Source organism: Nomascus leucogenys, chromosome 17 (assembly GCF_006542625.1).
Source record: "Nomascus leucogenys isolate Asia chromosome 17, Asia_NLE_v1, whole genome shotgun sequence".
NCBI classification, from domain to species: Eukaryota; Metazoa; Chordata; class Mammalia; order Primates; family Hylobatidae; genus Nomascus; species Nomascus leucogenys.
Window position 1 is genome coordinate 11,852,020 of NC_044397.1, and position 27,310 is coordinate 11,879,329.

At 32.7% G+C, this 27,310-nt stretch overlaps 1 protein-coding gene across 6 annotated transcripts in view; it reads left to right on the forward strand.

The window, feature by feature from the left end:
• SCN1A (sodium voltage-gated channel alpha subunit 1) overlaps positions 1-27,069 on the forward strand; it is a 137,901-nt gene extending 110,832 nt beyond the window's left edge. For 4 of the 6 annotated variants that reach the window (XM_012496538.2, XM_030795756.1, XM_012496537.2 and 1 more), the window contains exons 18-27: positions 271-391; positions 2,077-2,231; positions 3,707-3,880; positions 6,110-6,232; positions 13,178-13,459; positions 16,177-16,230; positions 17,742-17,879; positions 19,797-19,901; positions 21,476-21,746; positions 23,810-25,461. In XM_012496538.2, the coding sequence (XP_012351992.1) occupies positions 271-391; positions 2,077-2,231; positions 3,707-3,880; positions 6,110-6,232; positions 13,178-13,459; positions 16,177-16,230; positions 17,742-17,879; positions 19,797-19,901; positions 21,476-21,746; positions 23,810-24,987 (2,601 nt within the window). In that variant the 3' untranslated portion in view covers positions 24,988-25,461. Of the gene's footprint in view, positions 1-270; positions 392-2,076; positions 2,232-3,706; positions 3,881-6,109; positions 6,233-13,177; positions 13,460-16,176; positions 16,231-17,741; positions 17,880-19,796; positions 19,902-21,475; positions 21,747-23,809 lie in introns of all 6 variants that reach the window. The other 2 variants (XM_030795755.1, XM_012496536.2) reach the window with 2 other exon arrangements.
• The last annotated feature ends 241 nt before the right edge of the window (positions 27,070-27,310 follow it).

The window sequence follows — 27,310 nt, forward strand, 5'->3', positions numbered from 1 at the left end:
GTGTTTTGCTCAGTACATGTGGCTGATGGCCTTTTGTAACCTCATAACATAGCAATCTGATTTCATGCTTACATTGTGAATTATGGTAAAAAGAGTTAGCATAGACAATGATTTTCTTATTTCTTCCTCTTATTCAATCTCTCTTTTTCTCTAAAAATATCTCTACCTCAAGAAGAATAAAAAACAAATTCATAGTGATAATCCTTTCCTGGCAGGCAACTTATTACCAAAATTAAAGGACTTTACTTTCTATGTCCATCTCACTTACAGAAACTGAATGAAAGCAGTAGCTCATCAGAAGGTAGCACTGTGGACATTGGCGCACCTGCAGAAGAACAGCCTGTAGTGGAACCTGAAGAAACCCTTGAACCGGAAGCTTGTTTCACTGAAGGTAAAGAAAAGAATCCTAATGTTAATCTTTCATTTGGAGTGCAGCTTGTTTAGCTGTTGGTCAGCTAAAATAAACCACATATAATAAAACGGCACTTTCTAATAGATATAATTCAATTACCTCTAATATGTTGACAGACAAAAAAAACTTAAAGTCTAGTGTTGTGCTTTGATTATATCTGCCCAATATGTGGAAGAGATTAAGAACATGGAGGAAAAATATTTTAATACCATCAAAACTTCTAACTTATATTTTTAAATTAAGTAGTGATTTCACAATAAGGTGGCATCTTAGACACTAGTGAAAATGATCCTACACAGAATTTGCCTTAAAAGTAACTTTCTGACTGCTAAAACTAAATGGATTGCTAGTGCTAAATTGTGTTTCTTTAATGAAAACATCAGTTTCCAATAATTGTTGGATGAAATGCGGAATACTGCCCTAAAACTCTACACCTAAACAGTCACTAGTTGAGCCTGGTGCAGTATGGGCAATAGATAGAAGAGATATGTTTTTCCTACAACTAATATTTCCTGTGGTCTGATATCCCTGGGAGTTTGAGGTTTGGAAATATGCATACTTTCTATTTGATGTTTTTTTGATAGGCCTAGTATACCTTCAGTCTTCTTCTATTCCCTATACAAATCATGCTTATCACTTAATGTCCTTTTCAAAACTACCCTCATCTGACCATGGTGGAACAGCAACTTGTTCCTCTGAATGGCTGTAACAAATATTTCCATTTAATTTACCTGATAACATTTATTATCCTACAAAAACTTTCTCTTTTTGAACTGTTATATGTTGCTTTACTATCTTTTTTCTCTTCTTTTCCTCCGTTCCTTCACTCCTTTCCTCCTTCCCTTCTTTTCTTCCTCCTTTTCTCCATTCATTCCCTTTCTCCTTTTTCTTCAAACTATCTTTCCCTCCTTTTTTTTTTTTCTGCCTTGGAGCAGGGATCCTGTATTTATATCTTTCTTTTTTTTTTTTTTTTGAAAACCAGATTTTTTTTGGTAAGGTTCTTGGGAGTAAGGTACATGTTCTGTGCCTTTTTGTGTGTGTACCTAAGTGCCTTTGTGCTTACAATGGTACTCAGAAGTACTTGTTGATTTCATTTAGACTAAGTGAAAGCAATGTGTGAGGAAGGCAATGACAAGTCAAAGCCAAACCATACAAATTAGATTATAGTGAACTAAATTAATTATGCAAACTACATAAGCCCTTCTAGGCACATCACAAAAAATCCTAAATGGTAACAAATGCAGCATTGTTGGAAGAGATCTACATTTTTACTCTATATCCTTTATAAAAGGGAAGTTTTCTGCTTATCATTATTAATGTCCAATTTAAAGTTCTTTTCTGGAGTGACTTCAACAGAGTGCAACAGGCTGATATGGTACAAGGAAAAGCTACCTCACATTTATTTGTAATTTACAAAGTTTCTCATGGACAATAACGCTGTGAGGCAGACAAAGCAAATACTGTCCACTAGGGCACCATTTAAAGAGGCTGAATGTTTCCACAACTTCACACAGCTGATGAATGTGCTCTTACTACTCTAGGCTTAGAGAGCTATCCTAGCAAGACAGAGATGGGCATAGTAATAAAAAGACAAGGACATTGCTAAAGGATATCATGGAAGCAGAGATATTTTATCTACTTTTATTTCAACACTATTTCTGCAGGCTGTGTACAAAGATTCAAGTGTTGTCAAATCAACGTGGAAGAAGGCAGAGGAAAACAATGGTGGAACCTGAGAAGGACGTGTTTCCGAATAGTTGAACATAACTGGTTTGAGACCTTCATTGTTTTCATGATTCTCCTTAGTAGTGGTGCTCTGGTGAGTGAGATTAAGAAAAGGTGATACAGCACTAATTTTTAGAACATTCTAATACTGATGACTTATTAATCCTGTTTCATTGTCTTAGTATCCAATGCATTTTTAATTATCCCACCTTGTATCTTCTAGACTATAGATTTACTCTATAACTCTATATTTATGGATTTACTTTTACTATGTATGTAAATATAATTTTAAGAAGTGAATCATTAATTTTTGCTTATTATTAAATAGCCCAGAAAGCGTAGCCCTTCAGCTTATTCATTAACACCAAAGGATGTGAATATTCAATTACTCATTGTTTAATAAAAAAAAAGTTATTGGAAGTCCTGAGATAGGAAATATATATTCTCTGAGTTCTTACGAATTTTATTTCTAAATGGTATTTATTATTATGATCTCTTGATGGACAGTAGTAAGTCCTTAGGGACCACTTCTCTGTCTTTTTCCAATTGTGTGCTCACTATTTTTGTGCTACTCAGGAAATAATGAAAGTTGGTAACAATAAATATTGGGCAGCATGCCCAAGAGATTCATTTAAGGATGGGTTTATCTTTATAACAAGGTGTTCACTTCATCAGAATCAATTTATTTTTATAGGAAAATTATTTATAAAAATATAAATAAAACATACAGATAGCATTTTAGGAAACACTAACACAAAGGAAATACCATAGATAGAAAGAGAGAGAGACAGAGAGAGAGAGAAAAACAGAGTTTGCCTGATTGAAATGCAACTGTGTTACAAGTGTCTTTAACTTTTTATAATTCTAACACAGGCATATATTTACCTGTAATTTTTCTGAAGAAAGAAATATTTTCTACATGCTACTTTAGAAGTCTTTCACCGTTGAAATGAATGCATACTTAGAAGTGAAACATCAAGAGGTTTCACTTCTATATAATAGAAGAATATATATTAGAATCTAAATGAAAAGTAATTTCATTTAATCATTGTCACGCTGTATGTCTGTTGAGAAACAAACTATTAAAAAATAACAAACAACAACAAAAAAGCAGATGAACCCAACTATTTAGTCAAATTGGAGACTGCGAAGATCAATCACAATTTCTGCTTTACAAAAGCATAAGCTTTCATTATTTCTTCAACCTCCTTTCTATAGCAAAAAAAAAAAAAAAAAAGCCAACAGAAGGAAGCAAAATAAATGAAACAAAAGGAATATATAACTTCAAGTTGGGATGGCCACATCAGGATACAACATCAAGAACTATTTGCTGACTAAGTCAAATTAATTCATTAGAATCATACTTTTCTTTTTCTTCCACCAATAGTCTTTCCCCTGACTAAATAAGTAAAAGACCTTTGAGAGGAAAAAAAAAAGTAACAGTAATTACTGTTTCTCTGCCCTCCTATTCCAATGAAATGTCATATGCATATATGATTAGATTTTTAAAATAGCTTATAGAGTATAATTATTTTTGAAAGCTAATAATGTGTAATATTTTCTTTATAGGCATTTGAAGATATATATATTGATCAGCGAAAGACGATTAAGACGATGTTGGAATATGCTGACAAGGTTTTCACTTACATTTTCATTCTGGAAATGCTTCTAAAATGGGTGGCATATGGCTATCAAACATATTTCACCAATGCCTGGTGTTGGCTGGACTTCTTAATTGTTGATGTAGGTATCATTCATATTTTTGTCTCTGTTCAAGGTAGCTTGTCTTATTTATATTCAAATTCTACAATAGTGAGTCTCAGACCACTATGTTATGTTGACAGACTATAATAACCACTAAACACATATACTCAATGAGAGTGTCATTTCTGGAAACAAGGGCTAATTTAATTCTGATTTAAAATAGCATTGGGGGATGGAATCTATGGTGGTTCTCTAGTTACCTAAGAAAGCTAAAGAAAAAACAACACATCAGCAGTTTGTAGTGAAAGTAGTGAAATAGGGAACTTAAAAGGTATGTTGCTTAAATCCTTTATGTTGTGAGTCAGACAGACTCAAGTTTGTATCCCAGGACCATCTCTTGTTGATTTTGTGCCACTGAGTTAGTTCCTTGGCCCCAAACTCTTGACTCCAAACTTGTACAGTATTAAAGGCACTCAATAAAAACAGTGATGCTGTTGGGTGCTACAGTCATTTAAAAAAGTTCTCTTTGATCTGCTCAAACTTTTTAAAGAGTAGATTTAAATAGTAGATTATATGGATTATGACTTCATTATAGGGAGTAAGGTATGCAGAGTGTAGGGAAAGACAAGTCTACTTTATGCAGCAGTGAAAGTTTTCCTAGAATGTAAACTAGATTTACGGCAAGCCCAAACAGCACTTTATAGAATTTGTATCCCCAGTGATTAATACTGCATTTACTGAAAACAAGTGACTGACTTCAAGATGTGTTAAAGTTAAGCATCATGTTTTCTATTATCAACTTGGCAAAATTTCAGCTTTAGAAAGCCATAGCAAAACTATCCTGACTTCATATTGAGTAATTTTACCCCAAAAAGACATTAAACCAGCAAGACTATGAGGGTTTCTTGTGGAAGGTGTTTCCTGAGCTAAGAATCATGCATGCATTGTATCTCCTTGAACCTGAACAAATGCAAAGCTAAGCTATTTGAAAAACTTAACAATGTTACTGTGAAATGAGCCAATTGAGAGAAATCTCAAAGGAAGAATTGCTTTATCACATCAATAAGGGAGAAAGTTTCTAATATTGAGTTTTCAAGCATTAGAAGTTACATTATATTTCAATTTCAGAATTGTTTACATTATAATTTAAATCTAAATGTAATTTAACCCTTTAAAACTTCCTGAGGCTTGTTTTTTCTATTATGTTTATTACACATCAGCTTTTTGGTGGAAGTTTTTTAGTGTCATTTTTGAAACATTTTAAGAAAATAATTTTATAGAGAATTTTGTTTATTTTCAATGTTCTAATTCTTTAATGAAGATCAGTATAGCACTCTATAAAAAGACTAATTACAGCACATCTCAAATAATGTAAGAAGTATATTAAATATGATACAATTAATACATTTTAAAAAAGAAAAGTTTACAAAAATAGTGTCCAGTATATGTGGAATTGTCCAATACTAGCCTCTTTATAACCAAATAAATTGTAATCTTCCTTGAATACAAAGTTTTGGTAAATTCCTTATTTAGAGAATTAGATACATAAGATTTTTCCTTTAGTCATGTATATTACCTACAAATGAATACAAATGAAGTACATTTATTGCTGTGTATATTTGGTAAATATTCATTGGCCCTTTGGGGCCAGATATCATGGCAGAAGCCATAAATCAGTATAAAAAATTTTGAGGAAGTTTTGTAATGGAATTTCTTTCTAAGTTACTTATGTAAAAATAAACAAGTGAAAATGCAAGGTATTACCAAGACAAAATATCACCTTCAAAACTGATGTAGTTCATTAATTTCTGAGAATACCAATTATGATTAATTGAATATACTGATGCACGGTAGAAACTTCTTGCTTTTTTTAGTACAACAGCATTTTTTGTATTTTATAACTAGCTACAGGAAACGCCTTAAATTCAACAGCAACTTAATAAAATAAAGGAAGAATAGCCAATGAATTTTTTCCAGCTTGATTTCTTCTTTTATTTTACTAATTTTTACTTTGCTTTTTTTTCTAATTATTCAGTTGATAAATTATGTGACATTTAAGGATTTTTTTCAACTAGCTTTTAATTAATGTCCTAAAAATTACATCCTTTACATCAAACTGAAAATATTTAATTTTTTAAAGGTTTACTGAAAATGTCTGAACATTTATCTTCTGAATAATTATAAGCAAAAATTATACTTGTATTATATAGCAACTACACATTGAATGATGATTCTATTTATTAATTGTTATTATTTTTGTGTGTGCAGGTTTCATTGGTCAGTTTAACAGCAAATGCCTTGGGTTACTCAGAACTTGGAGCCATCAAATCTCTCAGGACACTAAGAGCTCTGAGACCTCTAAGAGCCTTATCTCGATTTGAAGGGATGAGGGTAAGAAAAATGAAAGAACCTGCGGTATTGCGTATAGCCAAAATTAAACTAAATTAAATTTAGAAAAAGGAAAATCTATGCATGCAAAAGGAATGGCAAATTCTTGCAAAACTGCTACTTTATTGTCTTATCTGTTGCATATTTACTTCTAGGTGATATGCAAGAGAAATAGGCCTCTCTTGAAATGATACAATATCATTTATCTGCTGTGCTTATTTAAATGACTTTATTTCCTAATCCATCTTGGGAGTTTCCTTACAAATCTATATACAAAAAAAAGCAGATGCATTATTAAAGTACTATGTGTAATGATATAATAGTAATCTAAAGTAAATTCTATATCAGGTACTTATTCTTTGTGATGATATACTGTACTTAACGAGTTTTCCTGAAAATAATGTGAATCACACATGTGCCTCAGTATGAGTGTTAAGAAAAAAATGAAAGGAGTTGTTAAAACTTTTTGTCTGTATAATGCCAAAGTTTGCATTATTTGAATATATTCAAGGTTAGATGGTTATATATTAAGTGTTGACTGAATTTATAAAAGTAGTAATACTAACTTAAAGATTACATACAAATCCATATCATTTTTATAACAATAAAGTAAAACACTTATAATGAACAGAAAATATAATTTTGACTCATTACTATAGGTAATTTATAAATTAACCTTAACTTGCATCTTATTGGTCAGAGTCACACAAAATGTTATTTTATCCTTTTTAAAGACCCAATAATCATTTTCCATCATTCATAACAGATTAGAAATTTTGCCATTATTGACTTGTTATTTTCCATGCCTTTTTTTAAAGCATGAAGCATTAGTTTATAGATGTATAATATAAAAAATTAGTTCTGCTTTTAAAAAAAATTACTATCAAAACAAAACACTGAATTGCGTGATTCCAATAGAAAAACATTGTTCTTTCACCTCCTAAGGTTTAGTTACTTTTATGGAAACTAAGCTGTATTGTAGACTTCCATTCACACTTTGTAGATTGTTTATAGCCTTATGTTCTCTTCTCAAGTCTTATTATAAATGTCACTTTGTAAGAACGTAGGACTTGTCTTCGATTTCCCTAACATATATGAAAACTTTGTCCTCATTATCAACAACTCAGAACAATATAATACAAGTAGTCCTCTTTTATTTCTCACAGACAGCCTCAAATTTTCACCAAAATGTTATCAGAAATTCTCTCTGGGGTATATAAAAATTAAGTCCATTTTCCAATTAAATGTCACTTTGTTTCAGACTGGCAGTTTCAGTTCTGGAGAAAAAATGTCATATCTGTACATTCTACTTGAAAACATGTTGCCTGAATCAAAATAATATATTTTATATGGCTTGTGAAATCTGAACAATGATAAACATTTGAAAATATTATAAACCTTTTACATTTGACCATTTGAAAGTTTATTAAATTCATTGGTCAAGTGCTCAGATATTTCCATACATTACACTTCATTTCTATAAAAAAGTTGATCTTGTGGGTATACTTTTAATTTTCTCAGAAATAACCATATCTATAATTATTAATCAATAATGCCTTTTATATTAAAAGAGGTTAGTTTTTGAAACTTGGAGTTTTAGACATAAAATCCTTATAAATGCTGATAGTGATAAAACTAATAATTTAAATGGTCAGATTTATGAATATGGCTCTATTCCTCATAATGACAGCATACACACAGCACTAAAATGACTAATCTCTTCAATACGTGTTTGGCATTGTAGAGTCAAAATAACCTTATAATTGATTCTATTTTTTATACTTCTAGTGTTTGGGTATTTTATTTTGTAAAAATATAATCACGAATGATGGTGAGATTGGATATAAGAATGATGATTATGATTGGGAAGTGAGATTCGAACATACTCAGAAACTCTCATTTAATTCTTTGCCCTAGCAGCATAAAATCACAATAGCTGCGTCAAAGCATAACTCAGGCACTCATTTTATTTTTGTTGTTCTGTTACTTTTTCAAAGCATGTGCTTTTATGCAACATTACTGAATAAAGCATGTTGTACAGTGCTTGATAAGAAGTTAGAAAGTAATGAATAAATTATCATCACGTTGCACTTTGTGTTTTGCATGTTTTATGCATATTTCTGGCTGACAGCTTTTAAACATTTATTGTATTTCAAATTTCCAGTCCAAATTTTTCAACTTGTAAAATTAAACTGAGTGAATTGATGTCGTGAATATCTAGGGTAAAATAAAATTTGTGTTTAAATTTGTTATTTTTAATTTCCTAACCTAGGAAATCTTAAATACCTTCTTTTTCAAAAGAACTCAAGTCTTAATGGATAGGGAAACAGACGGAGAGCATCATGAACAAAAAGTAACACCAAATGTTCTGTCATATCAGATTTCTAACTAATAACAAACTATATATTTCTATTTTGTATAGGATAATCTTGCTCCAACTTGGATGGGGTGGAGCGCTGGTTCCTCCCCTGAGCCCTTTATTATGGGTACTGTATTACCCCTTTTGCTACCTTTAATCCTTGCACTGTGACTTATGTGTAGTGGGGTGAGGGAGGGATTGGGAAGGGTACTATTATTGCACTACAGTAGGGAAAATACAGTATTTACATCCTAATCCCCTCTTTTCAATTGTCTTAAATTTCATTTGAAAAAAAAAAAAAAAACCTTTGAATTTACCCTCTGTGGATTTTAACCCCTATGGTTGATATCTTTATTAAGTTTCGTTGAATATGATTTAGTTATGTGTATATGGAGTTATCCTTTTTTGGGGAGATTACTGGATTGGTGAGGGCGGGGGACCCTGGTGTAGAATGATTATGTGAAAAAACAATTTAACTTGTTAAGCTTATGATATTGTTTGAGGCATACAGCCCCTGCCGTTTAGTACATTGTTCTGGGTCCTGAAAGTTAGCAGTTAGATACCATCAGTTGATTATTGATATGTATGAGCAGATACTAGGGTGCAATATTTCAGGTTTCATAAGACTGGTATTGATTGTGACCATTCTCATTTTTTATTGTGTAAGTTCATATGGGGTTATTTTCAAATTGTTAACAAGGCAAAAATATATTAAGAAATAGTTGAATAAGCACATGTGACTTGTGTTGTAAACAAAAAGTTAGTATAAAAGAATCCACTTATTTGAATTATGCAGAATAGAATACATACCTAGAAATAAAACAAAAACATCTTATCATGAGTATTAAGATAAAATTTAAGGCATAAACTCACTTCTTAGAATAAGTAACTCCCAACTAACTTTCTAGGATTTTAAAAGATATCACAGTGAAAACATACATAAACATAACTCTACATTTTATTTATTCTTAAAGTTTAAGTATATTATACAAGAAGAAAAGTTTTTATATTTGAGAGACAGAAAAAGTCAGAATTTTTGTTTGGATCACCAATATGTCATAGCTTACAAAAATAATTGTCTTAAAACCCACAACATAATTTTTTTAGATTTTTAAGAAAGATTCTATTATTCTTCTTCATACTTAAAAACGGATGATTACTACTTTGCCCACTTTTATTTTTATTCACATAGATTTTCTTTATTTCTATTAGATAAGCACTAGAATTCATGAATGTTGACGTTCAAAGTAATTAATTCAGATAAAAAGACATTTTTGCATGTATGAAAATTTCTAATGTGAATTTGCATATTAATTATCAATCCTTCATTTAGCGTAGACTTATTTTTAAAAATGCAGGTAATGAACCAGAAATAGAATTGGTTGTGCTAGAGTAGAGAAACTTTATTTGATGATGTTTGTTTTGAAAAAAAGCTTCTGAGAAGAAACAACCTCTAGTACAGTATTAATTCATTAAGATAGTTCCTTTCTCAGACATCTCCTTTCATGTAGCCTGAAAGTTCAATTTGTTCTTTCCAATTTATTCAGACTAATTCTGCCTACTTTCTTCCCCCCATAAGAACCAATTACTGCAGCTTTATTGAGACTGAAAAAAGTTAATACACCTCCTTCTCTGCTGAACCAAGGAATGGCTTGGAACTCTTGGGAAAAGACAATCTTTTCTATGATCTTTCATTGTCTAATTTAATACATCATAAATATGACTATAGCTTTGTATAATAAACTCCCCAATACCGTGCCAGATGTTTTCTAAGATAATGTTCTTTATGTTCACAAAAAAAATAAAATTTTTATCTGGGCCAAATGTATGCCAACTTTGCAAATCACATCCTGAAGTGCACTGCTACAGAGTACATGCTTGCATCATAAATTCCACAGAGTTCGTTTTACCTCTAAATCAATCCCCAGTTTCAAAGTAAACCTCTCAAACATATTACCTAAGCACAAATTTCTCCCTGTGCTCAGTTACTTAATTATCTCATCCCATATTCAGAAATAACATTTAGAAATTATGCTTTGATCAATAAATACTAAGCTAAACTTTGCTTCATTAATCCATTCATTTTTGTCAACCATTATTTTATTTCTATATTCAAAGCTCTCTGGTATGTTCTTATATTCAAGACACTCAAGGCCCTGGAAGATTCACGAACATAGTTTTGCATCTTAAATTTATAGGAAATCTTACAATCTGTCAGGATTACACTGAACTCTAGTACAGAGTAATATGGGTACCAGATAAGTGGGAGCAACTCTTCCACGTAGACTGGAAACAGCACTAAATGCTATTTATAGGATACTTTCTGAACTTAACTTGTTTTAACCTCATTTTTCTCATATGCCAAATGAGAAAACAATACTGAATTATCTGTACAGTTCTGTTCAGTACTAGAATTCTGATTCTTGAATTCAAAGGGGAAAACATTCCTCTTTATTTAGGAGGCTAAATTGGGGGGCAAAGTTAGGCTCCATGAAAGAAGTGCTATTTGAACTAAAGCCTTTGAGAGGGGAAGAGTATTTCAGAAGAGGAGCTATTAGACAAAGAATTTCAATGTAAATGGCATCTCAATTATCTGGCAATTATATTAGCACATGGTTATTATATTAATTGAAGTGGCATGAAGTATAGATGACCAGGGAAGTTAAAACTGGAAATATAGATTGTGGAGTGATGTGAATACCAAGGTAAGAAAAATATTTGGTAGTTACCAGAGAGCCAATAAACAACTTTCAAGTGGGACTTGGGGAAGATTAATTCATTTTACATAGATTAAATGAAGGAGAAGGTTAGGAGACAGATGATAGCGCAAGTATGAAATAACAGAGGGCAGTTCTAGGTGGTGACTGTGAGAATGGAAAAGAGGTGACAAAGCTGAGAAATGTTTCGAAGAAAAAATGTGAGACAGGTAATGTGAAAAGAAAATCAAGAAATAGGTATAGATAATCAGTGTTCTGCTCATACTCTAAATTGGGTGTTGAAGGCAAAATACATATTTTAATTAGTACTCTATACACACTAGAAACAGCATTGTAATCTGGATAGTGGACAAAATATTCAGAAAAGAAGGGAAATAAATAGTAACTTGATTTCAATTTCCAAGTCTCTAATCTGAAAGAAATCTATTTATCCAATTAAAAATAAATTATAAAACGAGAATTTATGAAGTCCATTGTATTAATGCAGACAGTCAGATGAGATAAGGCAAAGTGTCACACGTCAGCTTGGTAGTTGCATAGGCCACATCATTTGGTTCTGCCTGGATAACTCAACCAAATTAATTTTTCATACTCATCCCCTCCACCTTTGTCATTACTGGTATTCTTATTTTCTCTGGTCTACTTATCACACTGTTTTATGTTCCCCAGAAGGCCTAGAGTTCTTTACAGACTTTAAACAGGGCTCAGAAGTATAAGAAATTGGCTCACGTATTTTTTTTTTCAGACAGGCAGTTAAAAAAAAATTGTTCTAAAAATACACTGGCATCAAATGGCAAATAGAAGATGTTTTGACAACTACTTCCTTTGGATCAGACTGACAAGAATAATACAAGCAAATAGGTGAAATTAAACTTAGCTATTAATGTCCAAGTTTGAGGCAGCTGTCCCTTATAAGCATTTTAGGGTCTGTTTTTACCTTCCCTCTTGGCCACTCCTGTGCAGCTCCAGTGGGAGGTATGGAGGAGAAAGCAAGGAAGCCATCCCTATGTTGTTTCCAAACATGAACACTCAGATTTTTAACTAGTGGTCCAGAAGTAAAGAGGGGGAAAACATCCTTCTATAGAAAAAAAAAAAAAGTAGATAATAATTGAACACAGAACTTCATGTGATCACATCAGATTTGAGAACTATGTATGGCATCCCTCTTTTTCTTATTTTCCTAAGAAATGATTTCTATTATGTTTCATTTGAAATAAGTTTTTTGAATTAAACTCAGTAAATGAAACAACTGACATGACTGGAGCTTGAAATAAACGATGTGATGATCTAATGAAATACATAATGCAAATTGTCTTGCTTCTTATGCAAAAATTATTAGTCATAGCAATGCATGAATAATTAAAGACAATTATATTAGGTATTTAATAATATTTTTATATTTATCATCTGAATTTTTAAGTTATTTTAAAAATATATTGGTCAAATCAACTCAGGTCCAAATGTTTTAGTTTTGTTCTTTAATATATTGCCTTTTTAAAATGAGTTAAACTTCTGTATAGGCTTTTTAACTTTTCTTTTTTTCTGATAAACAACACAATTCTGACTTCATCTGGCAGCAAGTTCCTCTGATTTTCCTTTTCCTTTAACCTTTTAATGCTTCTCCCTCCCTTTTTTTAAAAAACATTTTTGTTTCATTTCTTGGTTATATTGCCTATAGTTGTTTTCCTAAGTGTATTGCTTAAGGAAAAAAATGAATTTTAAGATTTTTTTTAAACCTTGCTTTTACATATCCTAGAATAAATAGTCTTGATAGAAAAAAAAAATGGAAAGACCAGAGATTACTAGGGGATTTTTTTTTCTTTATTAACAGATAAGAATTCTGACTTTTCTTTTTTTCCATTTGTGTATTAGGTGGTTGTGAATGCCCTTTTAGGAGCAATTCCATCCATCATGAATGTGCTTCTGGTTTGTCTTATATTCTGGCTAATTTTCAGCATCATGGGCGTAAATTTGTTTGCTGGCAAATTCTACCACTGTATTAACACCACAACTGGTGACAGGTTTGACATCGAAGACGTGAATAATCATACTGATTGCCTAAAACTAATAGAAAGAAATGAGACTGCTCGATGGAAAAATGTGAAAGTAAACTTTGATAATGTAGGATTTGGGTATCTCTCTTTGCTTCAAGTTGTAAGTGAACACTATTTTCTCTGAATATTTTTATTGTTTGGAATAATAACAAAATAATGACATACATCTATTATTTAGTTCCTAAGAAAAAGTATATATTTCTTTCTATTCAAAAAAATTCAATTTGTTAGTACAAGTTTATGAGCCCAGATGGGTGAAAACTTTATTACATGTAAGGACTGCAGATATAGTCAGTAGTGACCAGGCCAAACAAAGACCTCTCTGTCTTTTTTCTTGTATTTTCTTTGTTTGTATGTTGCTCTTTCTTTCTATATAAACAAGTAAATTAATAAATCAGTAACTTTGCCATTTTTTATTGTGATTATAAGTCTTGTTTCACTGATCAGCTACCAAAACAGAATACACTTAACAGATAGATCATCTTCCAAAACAAATACACTTAATACACCTAATTGGATTGTAATTAATTGGTAGGGATTAACTGCTACTGAGTTTTAATATTTGGATCAAAGTTTGGGGAATGACATTTAGGTTTTAGAATTAGATCCTGGCATAGTGGTGGGTGCCACTGCACTCCAGCCTGGGCAACAAAGAGCGAAACTCCATCTTAAAAAAAAAAAAAAAAAAGAAGAGAATTGGATCCCCATAGTGAAATGGAAATAATACCTGGAAGCAACTAGAAACAAAAATGAAGCACAAGCAGCTGTTGTCTTATCTCAAATGACCTTTCAGCACCATTATTTAAGTCTATTTTATCCTAAATATTAATGTTTTCACTATTGGGTCTCTAAGACTGGGTTTCCAAGAAAAATATAATTTATATAAAAAAAGGTGGCCCTTTAAACATTTTCATTTGATTCTGCTTCTAGCTGCAGCAGCACCACAACAAAGCAGGGAATAAAATAGAGTCCAGATTATTTGAAAACTCAGCTTAAAAAAAAAAAGACTACAATTTCTTTCTTCCCTTGTGGTTCTACAGTGTCTTTAGGGCAGAAATCAATTTTTGCTCACCAAGGTTATGATTTCAACTGTTCAACCAGAAGACTAACTAAGCAAACAAACCAACACTGGTCAAAACCCTTTTGCAGCTCTTCCAGAGGTGTCTACTATGATTACTTTACAAATTCTTCCCACCTTTTTGTTGGAAATTCTTATTTCTCTTCTTAACATTTTTGACCTACTCTGAATAATATTCATGCAATTAAAACAGAGATTTTTTAAATCTGGTAAGAATGGGTGGGGCATGGTGGCTCATGCCTGTAATCCCAGCTTTTTGGGAGGCCAAAGCTGGAGGATTGCTTGAGGCCAGGAGATCTAGACCAGTGGAGGCAACATAGTGAGACCCTGTCTCTAAAGACAAATAAAAATAAAAGTTAAAAAAATCTGGCAAGAATGCTTCCTTTAAAAATTGTCGACACGTGATGATATTTATTTGGGCACTTATTCTAACCCTTAACTAATGACCATACTTGTAAATATCACTAAAGCAACCACTTCCTCCATAAATTTGAGGAAAGAAAAATTAAAAATTTTAAGCAATCCTTTAAAATGTAAGCAATTCTGAAAATATAGTGATGGTCCTGCACAAAGCTATTAAATATATTCTGCCACCAAAAAAAAAAACCATCTAAAATACTGCTTCACGTTTCGCTTTTATAGAATCACCTCTCTATTGATTAGTAAGTCATTGAAATGGTCCCTTGAATCACTTTTTTCTGTTTCTATACTAAGTGTGTAATGGAATTGTTCTATCATTGACCTAAGCCACTGACATATTTAACACATCTCTCTTTCATATACAAAAGCCTTGTACTTTCTAGCTAGGAATCATTACTTTCTTTTCACTGCTGTCACCCACACCCTTGCTTAGCTTTTGTCTCATGATATCCACCACTTCATAAGGGTTAGTGTTATCCAAACAAAGATATATTGTGATACAGATGCTAAAGGCTTTGCTAGCCTCCCTCACTAGCTAAGGGATAATCCTTTTAGGCCCACAGGACTCAAAATTCATGCCCCAGGACAAATAACAAATTACTGTAAGTTATTAGCCTGACTATCATACCTTCATCCTGTGAGTGCCAAGTGTCTGCTGTACTATTGTTCACATTTCTTATTCATATTAACTTACTATCTTCAAGAATTTCAGAAAGAAAATAGAATAGGGGGTTATTTCTAAATGTTTTGATCCAAAATTCTTAAAAGGATTGTATTTCTAAATGTTTTGCTCCAAAATTCTTAAAAGGATAGTTGCAATCCCGCCTTTATGTATCCCGGTACTATCCTTACATTGTTACAATAAAGAGAAATCTTAAATTTTCAATCACTTTGATCACCCTGCAGATAAATTTTAGCAGATGATCCTTAAATCTAAGTTGTAATTATTCAGCTGATAGAGCTATTGACACGTGTTGGCATTTGTTAAGACTTCCTAAAAAGTGCTCCAGCAAATTTTAACACTGCTTTTTACACTGCTTTAAATATCATGATACCATAAACTCTAAAGAATTGAAAAGTGCTTGTGAGTTGGTTATCAAGGGGGAGGATATATCAAATGGCCATTTTGTTCCATATGTGTTCTAGAAATGAAAAACCATACTAAGATACTGTCTTGGTCCAAAATCTGTGTAAAATTTGTTTTGAAATGTCTTTCAAAAATATTCCCTTTTGAAAATTGTATCAGTAAGAATATTTATTAAACATCAGGTCTAAATTATTTTTACTCCAAGGTAAAACATGCATGTCCTTCTTAATAGGCCACATTCAAAGGATGGATGGATATAATGTATGCAGCAGTTGATTCCAGAAATGTAAGTATTCCTTGTATTCTAAGTCTTTTTACAATATTGATCAGGTGGTAAAATTAATCGAATAAAGCATAAATGACCAAATGAAATGATTCTATCTTCATTTAAAATATTTGGGTAAAAGTGTGACAGGTAAAAATATTCAAGCATAGCAATGTTTATCAGAAAGATCTTACTAAGATAATTCAACACATGAATTATTTTGAAAACCAAAGTAACAAATTCATGTATTTAGTAACTAACAAATATTTTTCTTTTAAATATTTTCTATTTTGTTTCCTATTTATCCACACATTATATAATTAATAGTAATTTTAGTGTGCAGGACCAAATTTGAAGAAATGTATGATTTATATCATTAGTTGAAATGTATAGTCACCCTCCATATTAGACAGCATGAAAAGTTATGGATATTGTTCTGTCAGCCTTAGATTACTGTGATGATTTCTTTCAAATAATCATATTTTAAACCATATAAAAGAATGTTTTTATATGATTTTAGCATTCATAAATTGACTGGAGCCTTTACTAATGTTGCAATCACTTCTATGGCCAACAGATTCCTTTAAGTGTGTATCACCAAAGTATAAACCTATTTTATTTTATTTCAGCCTCTTTCAGGCTCCATGACCTAAACTGAAATTCATACTCATTCCAACTTTGCTCTTCAAAACTTCATCTTTCTATTCTGAAGTCCCATCTGTTTAGTTTATCATCATAAAGAATAACCTCTGTCCCTGCAGTCTTCAACCTGATAGAGTTTGGTGTTATCTTTCTTGAAGTGCATTTCAAATAGCTTTAGTTTTATGTTAACTATCGTTTTGATAACCTCCAGAGTTGTTTTATTTCACTTTGTCACTTATTTGTTTTGTGTGTTTAGTTGGTTTTTAACTTTGTTGCCTTTAGTACATGAATCTGTTAAAAAACTACAGTGACCCTTTCAGTCCATTACTAAATTATAAGTAATAGCCCATTTGTTTAAAGCACAATCTAGGAATTAAATAATCAACTGAGGATTTATAAAATGGACTGTCCATTTATGTCTACTTAATCTGAAAAATTCAATGACTGTTACTTTAGGGTATAGTGCCAAACACCTGAGTGAAAAACTCATTTCTTATTTGCTACATTATTTCATGCATACATGAATGATTGTTTCTAAACCTAGCCTATAGATATTTATAGTTTTAAATTTTTCATTAATAATTTTAAAATTACTAAAATTCAGTACCTTAAAAGCTTGCAAATTTAGCATATTACTGTTCAAATGGAAGAATATTATTTGTATTTGTAGTATAAAAATAGATTTTAGAATGTCATAGTAGCCATATTTTTCACATGAAAACATCCCTAAAGGCTAATTCCAGGATGTTTTTTAGAGGTAGTTGATTCAGAAAAAAAAAATGCTGACATATTAGTAAGAATAATTTTTTCTATTGTTATGAAAAAGCACCAATGACATTTCCAGCACTAAAATGTATGGTAATATTTTACAAAATATTCCCCTTTGGTAGGTGGAACTCCAGCCTAAGTATGAAGAAAGTCTGTACATGTATCTTTACTTTGTTATTTTCATCATCTTTGGGTCCTTCTTCACCTTGAACCTGTTTATTGGTGTCATCATAGATAATTTCAACCAGCAGAAAAAGAAGATAAGTATTTCTAATATTTTCTCTCCCACTGAGATAGAAAATTATTCCTTGGAGTGTTTTCTCTGCCAAATGAGTACTTGAATTTAGAAACAAAATGGGAGTACATATTATAACTGATTTTTCTTTCCTCTTCCTCTGTCATTCACTATCCATATATTTCCGGCTATAGAAAGCTAAGAATAACTGTGTTCCACACTCTTGTTCATAGGTTCATAAAGTTTTTCCTCCTCTTATTCATTATCAAGAAACATTTTCTATCTTTTAAAAAATAATAATTAGAATAAAACTAGAAAGCAACCGAATATGCCTTTTTCCCAAAAGCAACTTGTTATTTTATCCCTACAACTACCCACTCCCCCTTGAAAACATATTCTCCAACTAATTCTTTGCAATAAATTAGGCACTGGATGTAAGCTTCTGCTAGTGTTTATTTTTATGCTTTTTTCTTTCATTGATTTATTTTATATATTCCCACTTCTTTCTCCAAGATATTTAATTATAAGCTATCCCTTTCAGTCTTGAATTGTATGACTATTATTTATCATTTATAAGGCTCATTTGATTGTCCCAATTACCTATGTACATTATAGAACATATGGAAAGTAAGTAAATATCATCACTTGGAAGTAACTGTTGCCATTCACATTTTGTTTTTCTGTTCAGACTATTTCTACACATACTCTTATTGTTGTACTTTTTATCTATAATTATAAATTCCACTTTTGACTTAACATAAGTATTTTCTCATTTTGTTAAGTCTTCATATATGCATTATCATAATTTACTTATTCATTCCCCAGTAGGTTGATAATTTAGATTGTTTTTAATCTTTAATGATTTAAATAGTACCTTGTTGAAAGTGTTCGTACAAAAAAAAAAGAGAGAAAATAAAGCTTTAATTATTTCCTTAGAATAAATTCCCACAATGAAGTTATTTTACTCCCCTAGAGTAATAAAACTACTGAAACTCCCAATAACAGTGAATGAACACCCATGCCACTGTTCCCTCAATGTCACCAAACATTCTGTTTTTATATTTGGTATTTAATAGGTGAAAACTGCATTTAATTTTAATTTTTATGACTTTTATCACCTTAATTGTTATGACTTTTATGTATTTTATTACATTTGAACATGTTCTTATGTGCTCGCTGGCCATTTGTATTTCTTCCTTTATGTACTGTTGCTTCATCTCACTTGCTCAGTATGTTTGCTTTTTGTATAATGAATGAGTGCTTTCTTTCACTACAGAACATTCTCCCCTCAATTCCCTTTTCTTATTACCAGTAGTATTCTGTAGTCAATATCAGGCTACTCCATTTCACTTACTTGCCAGTGTTCCAATCTTCTATCCCTACTGGTCTGTCCCATACTTACTATGCTATGAGCTCTGATTTATCCCTTAAATCTCTCACTAACTCATCCAGTTTTCTTTTTATCCCTTTGCTCCAATTCTTGACAGAGTTAGAGTGACTTTTTTAATGAGTAACTCCAAACTGTCTTGCAGTATACATACTCTAACTCTTTGCTACATTTAAGTAAGAAAATTATTGCCTTTAACATCGTAAAGGTAGTATGTATAGTATAAGGTACCAAGTATTTATTATCTCAGTGAACCAAATTTCGCCACTCCCTAAGCATAAGGTCTTGGGTAAAATACTTAACCTTTTTGAGATTTGGGGGTGTTTGTCTTCATAAAATAATAATAATAAAGTCAATTTTGAATTATTTAGGGAATTAAATATTATCATACCTAAAGAGTACTATTAATTTTTTACATTTTAAATCCCAGATATAATTATGCTAATCAGTTGAATTTTGTATTTCTTTTTTTAGCCATCCATTTTCTATTTTAACATTGAAAAAAAATGTGCAAAAGGACACAGTTTTAACAAGTTTGATTTTTCTTTTCTATACTTTGGAGGTCAAGACATCTTTATGACAGAAGAACAGAAGAAATACTACAATGCAATGAAAAAATTAGGATCGAAAAAACCGCAAAAGCCTATACCTCGACCAGGAGTAAGAAATATCAAATGATATGGGGGAAAATATAAAAACAAAAACTTGCATGCTTGTCTCACAAAAAAGAAAGTAGCTAACATTTCCAGTAGGAAAAATTTCTTTCACTTTTAGAGCATCATTAGTTTGTAACTTTTATGGTAATGGTAACAACAAAAAAAATTAAGGACCAAAAAAGAAAAAGAAGAAATAGAAGATACACCCTTGACTTCAAGAGATTTAAGAGCACCCCATTAGAATCCATATTAATTGGCCAATGGACACATAGACAATGTGATGTGCACAAGAGAAAGTTAATCACACAACTCAAGAACGGTTGCCAAGTAGTATCAGGGAAAGAAGTAAACCTTGGGATGGGGCTATAAGAAATGCAATTTTCTAATATTTTAAGAAATGGATGAAGTGTTGAGTGAAATAACAGCTTACTTCTATTTTATTTTTCACTAGAGATACTAAGTGTTTTAAAGGAGGAAAGAATTCCAGTATGTACTATTCATATGTATGGCTATAGAGTTAGATATTACTAATGTCTGCAGAAGTCAGGGTAATTACAGTTTATGATGATAAATAACAATACTCATGCTTCCATGATGAAACAAACAAACTGCTATGAAAATGGACAGCTATTATCCCACACTATAAATATTTTTATGATGATGATCTGAGAGGTTTCAGTAATTTCTAGGGTGCATCAAGGAAAAAAATACTAGCAAATATTCATGTTGTGATGATTGAATATTGCCTTCCTGAGAATGATGAGAAATATGTACTTTCTCCATTAAAATTTATCACTAAGAATAGAAATGAACCAACAATTTGTAGGAAAAATATAAGTTGGAAAATGCCCTCAGAATTCCTCAGTAGCCCAAAGAACTAAGCCTGCAGATGGCCTTCAGTGACTAGCAGTGGCAGAAATGGGAAGCAGAATCACAGATCAATGACAAAGAACGTGAATTTTTTTTTGACATAAACATATAGGAAATGTCATTCTGGTCTCATTATCCTTGTGCAGGTTCAGCATTCTGTGTCTGACAATGTTAGCCAAGGCTATTTGGTAGAAGAATATGAATATTGCCATACATGGTATTTAAATGCATAATGTTATAGATGTGTCCTGGAAATTCCAAATTCTCCTTAACAATTATTTGAGAATACTACAAGTGAAATATTAATAGTACTATATTTTAAAATGGATGTATGGTCCAGCTGATCATTGGAAAGTCTTGAAAAAAAATTAAATGAGTTTCTTACCTTTTCATGATCTTAAAATATTGATATGCGTTGCATACCTCTGGAAGAAGTATACAGTGTTGAATGTTTGTTTGTTTGTTTGTTTGTTTTTATCAGAAACCCTCTTTGGACAAGGGACTGTTATTCTGAGAAATACACATTAGTAAATGGCAATTTAAATAACTAAATTTTAACAATTAATATGCTATAAATCATTCTTACAAAAATCAGGGCCAATGACTACTTTGCAAGAAACTAGAAAATCAATTAATGCAGAAAGTACTTAATGCTAATGCACATGAGAAAACTCCTTTGTTGTTAAAAGCATTTCTATTTCTCTACAGAACAAATTTCAAGGAATGGTCTTTGACTTTGTAACCAGACAAGTTTTTGACATAAGCATCATGATTCTCATCTGTCTTAACATGGTCACAATGATGGTGGAAACAGATGACCAGAGTGAATATGTGACTACCATTTTGTCACGAATCAATCTGGTGTTCATTGTGCTGTTCACTGGAGAGTGTGTACTGAAACTCATCTCTCTACGCCATTATTATTTTACCATTGGCTGGAATATTTTTGATTTTGTGGTTGTCATTCTCTCCATTGTAGGTAAGAAATATTTAAAGTTCTTAAATTCAATTAAATAAAAGTGAAAGTTGAAACAATCAAGATTAGATTCAAGATCATCCCAGCAATCAGAGATAATCACTGTAAATATTTTGATACATTTTATCCATGTGTGTTTGGTTTTTTAACAAAATGTCTCCTACTATATGTCAGTAGTGTTTCTTATTCTATCCATTTAGAATAATATACTTAGTGTAAATGTAGTAAAACCTCATTCATTTGAACTAGAACTGTGCTATTAACTAAAATAAAAATGTTTCTGACATGTTGAGATTGAAGAACCAATACAGTATCTAGATGGTTCTGTTAACAAGACTAGAAATGTAGTCTGGTACTCAGGAAAATTGCTTTAGAGAATAGACATGGAGTCACCAGCATATAGATATTAGTGGAAAGTGGTTTCAAGATAAGGAAAAGTAGGCTGGGCGCGTTGGCTCACGCCTGTAATCCCAGCACTTTGGGAGGCCGAGGTGGGCGGATCACGAGGTCAGGAGATCGAGACCATCCTGGCTAACACGGTGAAACCCTGTCTCTACTAAAAATACAAAAAAATTAGCCGGGCGAGGTGGCCGGCGCCTGTAGTCCCAGCTACTTGGGAGGCTGAGGCAGGAGAATGGCGTGAACCCCGGGGGGCGGAGCCCACAGTGAGCCGAGATCACGCCACTGCACTCCAGCCTGGGCGACAGTGAGACTCCGTCTCAAAACAAAAACAAAAACAAAACAAAACAAAACAAAAACAGATAAGGAAAAGTATTGCGTAAAAAGAGAATAAAGACAAGGACTAAACATTAGCAAATGCATATAGTAGGCTCTCTGCAAGTGTCATGTAGAGATTTTCTGGACTACCTTAAAAATGGGTTTATCATAATGACGCACAAGGGAAATAAGGTGGCATGGGACATCATCAGTACTATACTTCAAAGCCTGGAACATATAACCAGCCTCATGAGCAATAGCTCATTTCATTAGACAAAACTAAAGCTCTAGTAAAGTGAAAAGCATCTGTCTGTGGGCCTAAACTATTCATTCTTCCCTAAACAGGATATGATTGGTTAAATATTTTACTATCCAAAATGAGGCACCTCTGTTGGACAGATTTTTATGCCACTCCCCTCTCTGAAGAAATTAGCCTTATATCCAACTCATTGTATATAGCCTTTAATTCCCACTAATTATAATCCTTGGCTATAACTAGTGTGGCTAAGGTATAAAAGCTGTATTTTCCACGTCTCCTTCTCTCTCTCTTACACACACACACACACACACACACACACACACACACACACTCCTACACTTCGTCTTTTCAGAATGAGGCATTTGAACTTGAAGGCATTTAGTTTCTTGAGCTCTTCTTTTTAACTTTACAAGTATTGTTTTTATCTAAAAAGCAAATGGAGAGACAAGCTGAAAATAAGAAGACTGAGATTACCGTGTTAGGTACAGGAGACCAAAAAGAATTGAAATACAACATTAAGTACAGGATACTAAAAAGAGCATCAACCTGAGATCCTTTTAGAAATGCACCAGAACATACATAAATGAGTATATAAAAATATTAGAGTGGAACTTAAGTACCAAGATCATGGGGAGATGAAAGTAGCATCAAAAGCTACCAATACTTTCCGATGGAAAAGGAGTAAATAGAGAATTTAGAATATGGCAATTTCAGAAAAAGTCACTGTATACATATAAACTTGTACCTATACTGTTGGGCTGCTACTGTTCGGCCAAATGTGCATTTTTAACTTACTTTCTTTTTAAATTCTGACTTGGGACTTTACATAAACTAAAAGTAGTCTATCAACATCTCTTAAAGATAAAAAAGTACTATAATCCTTACAGTTGAAATTATTGCTGAATTTCAAAATTAAGATTTATTTATAATGTATTATGTACAATTATATATATTATATATAGCTGTCATATTTAAGATAATATAACTGGGTTCAGGACTCTGAACCTTACCTTGGAGCTTTAGAAGAAACATATGTTTATTTTAACGCATGATTTCTTCACTGGTTGGTATTCTCATTGTTTATTCATAGGTATGTTTCTTGCCGAGCTGATAGAAAAGTATTTCGTGTCCCCTACCCTGTTCCGAGTGATCCGTCTTGCCAGGATTGGCCGAATCCTACGTCTGATCAAAGGAGCAAAAGGGATCCGCACGCTGCTCTTTGCTTTGATGATGTCCCTTCCTGCGTTGTTTAACATCGGCCTCCTGCTCTTCCTGGTCATGTTCATCTACGCCATCTTTGGGATGTCCAACTTTGCCTATGTTAAGAGGGAAGTTGGGATCGATGACATGTTCAACTTTGAGACCTTTGGCAACAGCATGATCTGCCTGTTCCAAATTACAACCTCTGCTGGCTGGGATGGATTGCTAGCACCCATTCTCAACAGTAAGCCACCCGACTGTGACCCTAATAAAGTTAACCCTGGAAGCTCAGTTAAGGGAGATTGTGGGAACCCATCTGTTGGAATTTTCTTTTTTGTCAGTTACATCATCATATCCTTCCTGGTTGTGGTGAACATGTACATCGCGGTCATCCTGGAGAACTTCAGTGTTGCTACTGAAGAAAGTGCAGAGCCCCTGAGTGAGGATGACTTTGAGATGTTCTATGAGGTTTGGGAGAAGTTTGATCCCGATGCAACTCAGTTCATGGAATTTGAAAAATTATCTCAGTTTGCAGCTGCGCTTGAACCGCCTCTTAATCTGCCACAACCAAACAAACTCCAGCTCATTGCCATGGATTTGCCCATGGTGAGTGGTGACCGGATCCACTGTCTTGATATCTTATTTGCTTTTACAAAGCGGGTTTTAGGAGAGAGTGGAGAGATGGATGCTCTACGAATACAGATGGAAGAGCGATTCATGGCTTCCAATCCTTCCAAAGTCTCCTATCAGCCAATCACTACTACTTTAAAGCGAAAACAAGAGGAAGTATCTGCTGTTATTATTCAGCGTGCTTACAGACGCCACCTTTTAAAGCGAACTGTAAAACAAGCTTCCTTTACGTACAATAAAAACAAAATCAAAGGTGGGGCTAATCTTCTTATAAAAGAAGACATGATAATTGACAGAATAAATGAAAACTCTATTACAGAAAAAACTGATCTGACCATGTCCACTGCAGCTTGTCCACCTTCCTATGACCGGGTGACAAAGCCAATTGTGGAAAAACATGAGCAAGAAGGCAAAGATGAAAAAGCCAAAGGGAAATAAATGAAAATAAATAAAAATAATTGGGTGACAAATTGTTTACAGCCTGTGAAGGTGATGTATTTTTATCAACAGGACTCCTTTAGGAGGTCAATGCCAAACTGACTGTTTTTACACAAATCTCCTTAAGGTCAGTGCCTACAATAAGACAGTGACCCCTTGTCAGCAAACTGTGACTCTGTGTAAAGGGGAGATGACCTTGACAGGAGGTTACTGTTCTCACTACCAGCTGACACTGCTGAAGATAAGATACACAATGGCTAGTCAGACTGTAGGGACCAGTTTCAAGGGGTGCAAACCTATAATTTTGGGGTTAACATGAAACACTTTAGTGTAGTAATTGTATCCACTGTTTGCATTTCAACTGCCACATTTGTCACATTTTTACGGAATCTGTTAGTGGATTCATCTTTTTGTTAATCCATGTGTTTATTATATGTGACTATTTTTGTAAACGAAGTTTCTGTTGAGAAATAGGCTAAGGACCTCTATAACAGGTATGCCACCTGAGGGGTATGGCAACCACATGGCCCTCCCAGCTACACAAAGTCATGGTTTGCATGAGGGCATGCTGCACTTAGACATCATGCATGAGAAAAAGTCACAAGAAAAACAAGTTCTTAAATTTCACCATATTTCTGGGAGGGGTAATTGGGTGATAAGTGGAGGTGCTTTGTTGATCTTGTTTTGCGAAATCCAGTCCCTAGACCAAGTAGATTGTTTGCAGATAGGCCAGTAAATCTTAGCAGGTGCAAACTTCATTCAAATGTCTGGAGTCATAAATGTTATGTTTCATTTTGTTGTATTTTTAAAAAAAAACCTGAAGAGTGAATATTGCCCCTCACCTTCCACCGCCAGAAGACTGAATTGACCAAAATTACTCTTTATAAATTTCTGCTTTATCCTGCACTTTGTTTAGCCATCTTCGGCTCTCAGCAAGGTTGACACTGTATATGTTAATGAAATGCTATTTATTATGTAAATAGTCATTTTACCCTGTGGTGCACGTTTGAGCAAACAAATAATGACCTAAGCACAGTATTTATTGCATCAAATATGTACCACAAGAAATGTAGAGTGCAAGCTTTACACAGGTAATAAAATGTATTCTGTACCATTTATAGATAGTTTGGATGCTATCAATGCATGTTTATATTACCATGCTGCTGTATCTGGTTTCTCTCACTGCTCAGAATCTCATTTATGAGAAACCATATGTCAGTGGTAAAGTCAAGGAAATTGTTCAACAGATCTCATTTATTTAAGTCATTAAGCAATAGTTTGCAGCACTTTAACAGCTTTTTGGTTATTTTTACATTTTAAGTGGATAACATACGGTATATAGCCAGACTGTACAGACACATTTAAAAAAACACACTGCTTAACCTGTTAAAAATGTGTTTAGAATTTTATAAGCAAATATAAATACTGTAAAAAGTCATTTTATTTTATTTTTCAGCATTATGTACATAAATATGAAGAGGAAATTATCTTCAGGTTGATATCACAATCACTTTTCTTACTTTCTGTCCATAGTACTTTTTCATGAAAGAAATTTGCTAAATAAGACATGAAAACAAGACTGGGTAGTTGTAGATTTCTGCTTTTTTAATTACATTTGCCAATTTTAGATTATTTCACAATTTTAAGGAGCAAAATAGGTTCACGATTCATATCCAAATTATGCTTTGCAATTGGAAAATGGTTTAAAATGTTATTTATATTTCTGGTAGTACCTGTACTAACTGAATTGAAGGTAGTGCTTATGTTATTTTTGTTCTTTTTTTCTGACTTCGGTTTATGTTTTCATTTCTTTGGAGTAATGCTGCTCTAGATTGTTCTAAATATAATGTGGGCTTCATAATTCTTTTTCCACAAAAACAGAGTAGTCAACTTATATAGTCAACCACATCAGGACATTTTGCGTTTCTTACAGAAGCAAACCATAGGCTCCTCTTTTTCTTAAAACTACTTAGATAAACTGTATTCGTGAACTGCATGCTGGAAAATGCTACTATTATGCTAAATAATGCTAACCAACATTTAAAATGTGCAAAACTAATAAAGATTACATTTTTTATTTTATTGTTTGCCCAGTCACTTTTTGTTAACAGAATATTCTAATGATATGGAGATTTTTTACATTACAAATTGGGGGAGAAGGGGAGCGCGCATGCACACACACACACACACACACACACAGAGGCATACCCAGGTTGACAAGAAAACCTAGGGTAGATATGTCACTGGAGGTAGGGGGTCATGACCTCCCAGAATTACAAGCAGCAGGTGTGTTCTCTGTTAGGATGAAGAACTGGTGTCAGAG